The 9910-nt window shown below is 33.3% G+C and overlaps 1 protein-coding gene across 22 annotated transcripts; it reads right to left on the reverse strand.

Moving 5' to 3' along the window:
- Positions 1-256: 256 nt before the first annotated feature.
- Positions 257-6371, reverse strand: LOC110912143 (cell division cycle 20.2, cofactor of APC complex). 22 transcript variants are annotated; one of them, XR_004882471.1, is made up of 9 exons: positions 5950-6341; positions 4874-5143; positions 3399-3668; positions 2727-3308; positions 2487-2638; positions 1254-1362; positions 1028-1106; positions 685-908; positions 257-598 (listed from the first exon to the last, which is right to left on the reverse strand). XR_004882471.1 is itself a non-coding variant. In XM_022156813.2 (7 exons), exons 1-5 carry the CDS (start codon positions 6043-6045, stop codon positions 2492-2494), a joined length of 1365 nt encoding a protein of 454 aa, XP_022012505.1. In that variant the 5' UTR covers positions 6046-6341; the 3' UTR covers positions 461-598; positions 1254-1285; positions 2487-2491. The 22 variants fall into 22 exon arrangements, 3 of the variants coding, with proteins under 3 accessions (XP_022012506.1, XP_022012505.1, XP_035840653.1); XR_004882466.1 differs by having other exon boundaries at positions 685-878; positions 946-1387; positions 5950-6371; XR_004882469.1 differs by having other exon boundaries at positions 685-1106; positions 1254-1285.
- Between the last annotated feature and the right edge of the window lie 3539 nt (positions 6372-9910).

Consider the following 9910-nt stretch of genomic DNA (forward strand, 5'->3'; position numbering starts at 1 on the left):
TAACATCCACTCTAAATAAAATATGATAATTCATGCTTGTGTAATTTATTTTCTACTTATCTTTTATAATGTAACATGGCATTCATTTAAATTGAAAATTTCAGTTTGGTAAATGTTTGATAAAAAAGGGCTACGTAATAAACATATTATATCGACTCGAGTACATTAATTTATAAGAAACATAAATTTCCAAAAAGAATCTGATGAGCAAAATTTAAAAAGCATGGATAGAACAGAAAAATCGACCAATAAGTAATAAAGTCTGCCAATCTTTTACTGTATTATCTTCATATAAATATACCTGTTGAACAATAATGATCAACCAAAACCTTCTACAAAAAACACTGCACCAAAATGAAATTTAATCCAAAACTTCACAAATGAAACACAGTTAGAGACAACTAGCGTTGGCTTACACACATTTGCAACCGTCTTGCGTAAAAACTACGAATCAGCGAATACGGTTCAAGTGAGCAAACGGTCCAGGGACGGGCTTTACGGTAGCAGCTTTAGCAGCAGCTTCAGGGCTTCCAAAAACGTTCCAGAATCTCAACGTCTCGTCTCCGGCAGCAGAAGCAACGGTGCATCCATCAGGGCTCTGCAAAAACAATATTAGATTACAGTTAGACTTTGGCTGACCAATGTTTGACTTTGACTATGAATTTGATTTGACTTTGACAATACCTTTTTTTTTTTGAAAGGTAACTATTTATTATTCACAACGCCAAAACCTCAAAAAGAGGCGGCAAAAACACAACGACCCTTGCACAAAATTGAAATTACACCAATCTTCCCATCTAAGACATCTATCCTTGGAACGATTCCTATACCACAAGAAACCCATAGACTTAAAGCAATGATCTCTTCAGCCTTTGCATCTGCATTTGAAAACCTATTTTGATTCCTTGCTAACCAAATACACCACCACGAAACCATGATAATTACCTTTAAAAATCTCTTTCGCTAGCCCATAAAAGTCCGGAAACTCGATAAGATCTCTAACGGAAAACACAAAAAACCGGCTCACCTTACACCACCTCTCTATATAACTCCACACCCGAGACGCGACAATGCAGGAACACAACAAATGCTCAGCAGTTTCTTCACTATCGTCACAAAGGCAGCATTTAATATCACTAGAAAAACAGTTCCTAACTTGAAGATTCGACACCGTTGGCAGTCGATTCAAGACCGCTCTCCAAACAAAGATATTAATTTTTTTTGGGACCCACTTCGACCAAGCAAAATCGTACCTATCGAGCGATCTCCTCCCAACCATGACCACCTATCCGTAAGATGAATAACATCCAGCATATCAATCAGCATGTTGTTCCATTCAGCACGCTCAGCATTATTAAAAGACTGTTTCGAACACATTTGCAACCAGCTTGCGTAAAAACTATGAATCAGCGAATACTAGTGGTGGCAAAATGGGCACGTCGGATGGGTTAGATAGGTTTGGGTTAGGATTGGATATAGGTCAGGATGAGATAAAAAATATAAAAGTTCTAAAAAAAAATCAAAAAGAATTCTAAAAAATCAAAAAAATCCTAAAAATTCTAAAAAATAAAAAAAATCTAAAAATAAAAAAATCAAAAAATTGTAAAAATTTCAAAAAATTCAAAAAAAAATGTAAAAAATTAAAAAACAACTAAAAAATAAAAAAATGTAAAAAAATAAAAAATTTCTAAAAAGTCAAAAAATTCTAAAAAATAAAAAAAAAAATCAAATCCTAAAAAATCAAAAAAATTCTAAAAATAAAAAATTTTATAAATTTCAAAAAAAATTATCTTTTTGTTTTTTTTTAAAATATTTTTTACTTTTTCTATTTTTTAGAAATTTTGTTACAATATTTAGAATTTTTTTAGATTTTTTTTTGAATTTTTGGATTTTTTTTATTCTTTAGATTTTTTTAAATTTTTAATTTTTATTGGATTTTTTGGTATTTTTATAATTTTAGATTTTTTTATAATTTTTTATATATTTTTGTTTTTTAATTTATTTATTTTTTATTTTTTAATCTTTTTTATTTTTTAACAATTTTTTTTATTTTTTTGTATTTTTTTTTTGACATTTTTACAATGTTTTTTGATTTTTTTAAATTTTTTAGCATTATTAGTATTTTTTAATATTTTTTAGAATGTTTTTATATTTTAGATTTCTTTTTTTATTTTTTAGATTTTTTTAGATTTTTTTGAATTTTAGGATTTTCTTATTTATTTTTGTAGAAATTTTTGATTTTTTGGATTTTATTTTTTACAATTTTTTAGAATTTTTTTTATTATTTTTAGTTTTTTATTATTTTTTAAAATTTTCATTATTTTTAAACGAAAAACGGTGGCGATTGGTGAAGTTACAGTTTTGAAGAGATATCTACGAGTAGTAGATAGTTTAGTGATTTTATCTCATGCCCATCTTGACCTACTTTTTTTTTATCCACCATTTACCCATCCTAACCCAAAATGGTATGGATGGGCTTGTTTTACCAGGTCTAGCGAATACAGTTCAAGTGAGCGAACGGTCCAGGGACGGGTTTTACTGTAGCAGCTTTAGCAGCAACTTCAGGGCTTCCAAAAACATTCCAGAATCTCAAAGTCTCATCTCCGGCAGCAGAAGCAACGGTGCATCCGTCAGGGCTCTGCAAAAACAATATTAGATTACAGTTAGACTTTGACTTTGACCAATGTTTGACTTTGACTATGAATTTGATTTGACTTTGACCATACCTGTGTCATGAACAGAACTCTGGATGTATGACCAGTGAGCTCAGCCATCTTGACCATTGACGGATACTTCCATAGAGTCAACTGGTTCTGAGTGAACCCATGTGAGCTCAGCAGCTCGCGCTCATGCGTGTTCCATAAAAGCGCGCAGACCTGTGACCCGGTATCTACCGAGTTCAAGCACGAACCGGTGTGCGTGTTCCAAAACTTTATGCACCGGTCACTGCCACCACCTCCAGAAGCAAGAAGATTGGCTTGAAACGGACACCAAGCGAGCGCTTTCACCGCTGCAGTGTGATCCTCCAGCCTGTGAAGCCATTCGGTACGCGAATTAACCGAAGCCATTGATCGGTCCCATATGTGGAGGAGATTGTCGTTGCCCCCGCTCGCTAACTGCCGGCCGGAGGTTGACCATTTTAACCCGCAGACTTCTTGGTGGTGACCAGAGTAAGTCTCCACGATATGCGATCGGATTCGGACATCGTTGTTTACGATCCGACCGTCCATTCCCCCGGTTGAGAGAATGTGACTGTTCCAATCTAACGACCCGACACGTGAATCATGGCCGCCTCTCAAGGTCCTCAACTGTTCAAACAAAAAAGATTAATTTAGGAAAAAAAATGATAATAAAAGATTGAACGAAATCAGTGTTTTAAAGAACAGATTAGTAGTTACCAGTTTGTTAGCGGTATGATCCCAGAGTTGGATTTCAGAATTGTTTAAGCCGATGGAGATGTGACGGCCGTCAGGCGCCCATTTAACGCTTGTCACGGGACCAGTGTCGTCGTCTACGGTAACGAGTTCTGCGGTGCTACTGTTTGCGGCGTTCCAGAGATAGACCGTGTTTGATAGGGCAATCGCGAGAACATTGCTGGTCCCCCAGTCCAAAAGATTCAAGTAGAAATCGTCTTGTATATCCGGTGCGTCCAATGTCCTCTCAGAAGTCTGTAATAAAATAAAATCACGATTTAGGGCTGTAAACAATAACATAAGTTTGCATCTAAGAGCAAATTGATCCAGTGAAAATCTTAAAATTGAATCTAATTATGAACATATACTGAGTCACATTTTAGGGCTTTAAACAATGATACAAGTTTGACTCTGTTAACATAACGCAAATATGCATCTAATAATCGGTCCTATGAAAAACTAGAAAAAAATTTGAACATAAGGACGAACAGATACGAAATAACATTTTAGGGCTTTAAACAATAACACAAGCTTGAAGTTGAACCTATGAACAAAACACAAGTGTGCAAGAATTGATGCAATCAAAATTCGAAAAAAACTGAACGTAATTATGAACAGATATGGAATCATATTTTAGGGCGTTAAACAATAAGACGAGTTTGAATCTATTAGCATCTAATAATGAATAGATCTAATGAAATCTCTGATGATATTTGAACCTAACTATGAACAGATACAGAATTACATTTTAGGGATTAAGATGATAACGCAGGTTTAAATCTAATAATCTATTAACAAAGACACAAATTAGCGTCTAATAATGAATTGATCGAATAAAAACTCGAAAAGTTTTGAATCTTATAACGAACAGATAAAGAATCACATGTTAAAGCTTTAAAAAATAACACAATTCGCATCTAATCATGAATTGATCCAATGAAAACTCGAAAAACTTTGAACCTAATTAAGAACAGAAATTACATGTTAGGGCATTAGAAAGTAACAAAAGTTTGAATCCAATACCAAAACACAAATGTTCATCTAATAAAGGATTGATCCAATAAAAACAAAAACAAAATAAATCTAGTTACGAACAGATACAGAATCACATGTTAGGGCATATCACAAGTTTAAATCTATTTACAACATGCAATGTGCATCTAATAATGAAATGGTTCAATGACCACTCGGAAAAATATGAACCTAATTACAAACAGATACGAAATTACATGTTAGGGCTTTAATTGATAACACAATCTATTAACAGAACACAAATGTGCATCTTATAACGGATTGATCTAAATAAACTCAAAAAATTGAATCTAATTACAAACAGATACGGTACCACATTTTAGGGCTTTGAATGACAACACAAATTCACATCTAATAGTGATTGATCCAATGAAAACAAGAGAAAAACTGAATCTAATTATGAATAGATCTAGTAGATGATCAATTACCTGAGGAATGTATCTACGAGATTTTACTGGTTCTGACAGCTGAACAGAAGACCAATCGCTTGAAATCGTATCCATCCGTGTAGGAGGCTTGTTTCTGAACGCAAGAATCCTCGTCCTGTTCATGTTGAGACTCTCCGCCAAAAGCTTCCTGTACGCTTCCCGAGAAGGTGAGCTTGCAACCGGATTTTCCTTACCTCTCCAAGCTCCTGTAAGCATACAATGAGCGTAGTCGAAATCCATAGCTGATCTGTTCGGTATGAACCGATCTAACTGCAAGCAATCAATCAAACACGATCAAAACCCCAGGTCAGTAACCAACTCATCAATCAAACCAAAATCACGAAATAATGAGAACAGATGTTTGATATGAATCGATCTAACTATGAATAATCAATCAAACACGAACAAATACCCTAGACCAGTTACCGATTTATCAAATTAACAAAAAATCACGAAATTATAAGAAATTATGAGAACAGATGTTCGGTTTGAATCATTCTAACAACAAATAATCAATCGAACAAGAACATAAACCCTAGATCCGTAACCGATTCATCAAATTAACCAACAATCACGAAATTATAAGAAACTATGAGAGCAAACGTTCAGTATGAATCGATCTAACTACAACTAATCAATCAAACACGAACATAAACCCTAGATCAGTTACCGATTCATCAAATTAACCAAAAAACACGAAATTATGAGAACAGATGTTCGATATGAATCGATCTAACTACAAATAATCAATCAAAGACGAACATAAACCCTAGAACAGTAACAGATTCATCAAATTAACCAAGAATCACGAAAGTATAAGAAATTATGAGAACAGATGTTCGGCATGAATCGATCTAACTACAAATAATCAATCAAACACGAACATAAACCCTAGACCAGTTACCGATTCATCAAATTAACCAAAAATCACGAAATTATGAGAACAGATGTTCGGTATGAATCATTCTAACAACAAATAATCAATCTAACAAGAACATAAACCCTAGATCAGTAACCGATTCATCAAATTAACCAAAAATCACGAAATTATGAGAAATTATGAGAACAGAACTTACGTTTTCACGATAACTTTTTCGTTTCAGAAACTGATCCTGCAACGGGCGTTGTGATCGTGCTTTGGTGGCCGAACAACTTTCAGATTCTGCATTCATGATGTTAGTAGTAACAGATATATATATAGATATATGTATAAAACAGATAAACAGATTAGAAAAACCTGCAAGAACCTGCAAAAAAAAAGAGATTAATCAATAGAATATGAACAGAAATCAGATTAAGAAAACAGTAATTGAAGAAAGAAAGAACGTAATCGGAGAAAGAACACTTGAAGAAGACGTAATCGGATGAGATCGTTAGCGATTGAATGAGCGAATTTGTGAACGAATATTTTGGGGGGTTTATGTGAATAGGGTTTAGAATTAATGAATTATAGCCGTTGGGAGGCGTGTGTAAGATTGGGTCACGCCCAGATTAAGGATAAATTTAAGAGGTAACTTTATAAAATATATAGAATAGTAATAAAGTTTTAAGAGTTAGGTCAGTCAAATTTAAGTGTTTCAATTAGGTCACTTAAGATTCATTTTTTATTGAAATTAAGGTTTTTTTCATCCATTTTATAGGTAACCGTTATGATATGGATTTTTGTTTCTTTTTTCCCTTTTATTTGTTGCTAACGTCGAGTGATGACGAGGAATTTAAATTGTTTTTTTATTTTTAATGTAATTCAAAATGTTTTATTTTTAATAAATATAATTTCATATATTAAAATAATCCGACCTCAGCATCTTATGCTCCATTTTTTTCTTGACACGTGGAAAAAAGGACATGGATCGATTTAAATGTTAAGTTATCTAATTTGGACAAAAACGATACGAGTGACCTAATTAGAACACTTTTAAAACTTTGTTACTATTATGTACATTTTCCCAAAATTTAATGATAAATTATAGGAGATGCGCCAACTACCTCTCATTCACAGATCACTTCGGCTATAAATATTTAAAACAAATAAAAGCCGGTTTAAAGACAATTAGACGATTTAAAGATTTCAATATCTTCATCTTCATTAATTTAATATTTAAAAAATGTGTAGATTCTTTATTAAATTTAAGGATAAATTATAGGACATGCGCTAACTACCTCTCGTCCGGAATCACTAACAGTCATGACAGAGGAGGTAGAATGGATATTCCTTGTTGTCGACCTCGGGCCCAAGGCCCATCTCATTCACAGATTACTTCGGCTATAAATAGAGAACTTCACCTCCAGTTTTAAGGATCACTCGCTTGCTCTCTCACTTAATACACACACTTTATTCCTCGAGACAAGTTCTTATTCTCACGCCGGAGGGTGGTTACAAGGAGAACCCCTATTCCCTCCTTGTAACGAGCTTCACGGTGTGTTGATTGTTTTGTAGGATTGACGTAGTTGTTCATTGGGTTCAGAAGAAAATTAACCTTATTTAGACGAGACACAAACCGTAAGCTAATCTCCGGATTAACTTGATGTTTCTTCAAGATGGTTTTGATTTTGTATTCAATGTTTTACAAGAGAACTTAATTTGCATATGTACTTGAGAGGGTACAGTTGTAATTTCTCTTCCTTCAAATTAAAAGTAAGACTTATAAGAGTTCATGATGTAATGATTAGATTGGTTATATGGAATGGATCATCTTATTGCTATAATGGTTACAAAGTTATTGTGAAAACGAAAGGAACAAAAGTACAAAACTAAATCCTTCATGAAGAATGTTAAGGCAATACAACTTTATTCATCAAGCCAACTGTGAGGTATTCATTATACAAGAGATCATGGAAGTTTTTTTTAACGGCTAAACTTGCATAACATGGGGATTGAACCCATATCTTATCTAACTCACTAACACCATTGGGATATTCAATGGATAACAGAATCATTAGCTGATAAGAGTATTTGAGTAATGTATTGTTAGCGTCATTGCCCATCCCGCTAATTTTGGCTAAACTTCACACTTGTTTCTCTACCAAAAAAATGAATTGAGAATCAAATAAAAACTTATCTTGTAAATCTAAACCCGCCCACGTTAACTTTGTTTGCAAGATGCGTCACGTAGTTGACAAGATGTGTCACGTGAATCTAGAACCGGAAATACCAACGTCTTTTCAGTAGTTTTCACTATTTTTTTTAATATTTTTGTACATAATTTTACCAACTCAGGGAATATATGCATTTGCCCCCAAACAAACAATCTAGTCAGGGGCAACCAAACAATCTGCCAAATTTAACTCTTTGTAAAAAAAAATTGAATAACAATACTTGCTTCTGCTCTACTCTATGCACCGATAATTCTAAATAACTTTTGCCCAGTATTGAACCTAAGACCTTTCTTTTAAGAGGCATATGCGTGCCAAACTCTCTTAGTTAATTAAGTTTTAGTTGTCATGTTAACTTTATTTATTACACATGTCGATCTATTCCGCATGTAAGCTAACTGAATTTTTTAACTGTGGTTATTTTTTTCGACTGAAATGACAAGTTTCCAAAATGTTAGGGAGAAAAATAGTGCAATTTTGAAATTTGACATGAAATGGCAAAAGTGAACAAGCCACAGGGACGTAAGTGACACTTAACTCATAAAAGTAAGACTTATAAGAGTTTATGATGTAATGATCGGATTGGTTATATGGAATGGACCATCTTATAGCTATAATGGTTACAAAGTTACGATGAAAGTCTGTTTTAGAGTCATTGTAATTCACATTATTTAAACGCTGAAATTTACCAATTTTATAAAAAAATCTAAACCCTTTCAAACACATGAAGATTTAGGGTCTGTTTGGTATGCGTAGTGGAGGGTAATGGTTATCGTGGGTGGCGGTGTTGCATGATTGGTCGTGATGTAAGGTGAAAGATGAAATGGGATGAAAAAAAAAACAAGGGGGGATGATGGAATAAATTTGGGGTGTTTAGAGGGAATGGGAATCTTTGTTTAGAGGTAAATCGACAGTTTGAACCTGGATCAACCGAAAACTGGATGTAAAAACTCAGGCCGGTTCATGAGTTAAATATGATTCAGTCTGGTCACGAACCCCATAAATAGCAAATTTGTGAATGAATAGTGAGATATTTTGAGGGTTTATGTGAATTAGGGTTTATAATGGTGAGTTTAGAATTATAGTTGTTGTAAATTGTAAAATGTTTGTTACGGCGTCTGTAAGATTGGGCCAGGCCCAAATCAAGGATTTAAATTCGACGAATTTTTATTAATAAAAGCCGGTCTAAAGACGATTAGACGATTTACAGATTTCAATATCTTTATCTTCATTAATTTAACAATTTAAATGTGTAGATTCTTTATTAAATTTAAGAATAAATTATAGGGTGTTAGAGCATTCACAATGGAACCCTTATATTAATGTGAGAGATAATTATATTTATAAGGAATGGTTATGAGTAGTTTTGAGTGGTTGTGAGTGGAGGAGAGAGAAAATATATGAGAATGTTACTGTTCATCTGTAAATATATTAGAAACACCAATGTTTAAAAACTGGTTCAAACCGGCCGGTTGTACCGATTGAACCGTCCGATAGAACCGGTTGAACCACCCGCTACACTCGGTTGAACCACCCGATACACCCGGTTAAACCGTTTTTGGGCCAAATCTGATACCGTATAAAAACCAGATTTTAAAACATTGGGAAAACTGTTTATCCCTTATAATTTTTTTAATATTTTTATAGGTGGTTGTGAATAGAGGAGAGAGAAAAGTTAATGATAAATGTATAAAAAATATTATTTAATTGAAAAAAGATAGAAAAGTGGTAATTTTTAGTGCAGTTATATGGATATAGATAAGGGATCCAATGTGAAATCAAATCCTGAATTCAGTTTGGATGCTAACTTAGTTAAGAAATTAAAAACTGAATTCAAATTCGTAATTTGATTTTTTTTAAAGTCTGTTTTGGAGTCATTGTAATTCACATTATTTAAAAGTTGAAATTTACCAAATTTATAAATAATCTAAACCCTTTCAAGCA

The sequence above is a fragment of the Helianthus annuus genome, chromosome 15 (assembly GCF_002127325.2).
Source record: "Helianthus annuus cultivar XRQ/B chromosome 15, HanXRQr2.0-SUNRISE, whole genome shotgun sequence".
NCBI lineage: Eukaryota > Viridiplantae > Streptophyta > Magnoliopsida > Asterales > Asteraceae > Helianthus > Helianthus annuus.

Bases quoted from the DNA above. Each gene is read 5' to 3' on its own strand.
- LOC110912143 (XM_022156814.2), bottom strand. From the start codon at position 6,045: ATGAATGCAGAATCTGAAAGTTGTTCGGCCACCAAAGCACGATCACAA. The intron at 5,144-5,949 runs GTAAGTTCTGTT...GATTGCTTGCAG, and splicing joins GAAAAAGTTATCGTGAAAAC to TTAGATCGGTTCATACCGAA. The intron at 599-2,726 runs GTATGGTCAAAG...TTGTTTTTGCAG, and splicing joins GAGTTCTGTTCATGACACAG to AGCCCTGATGGATGCACCGT.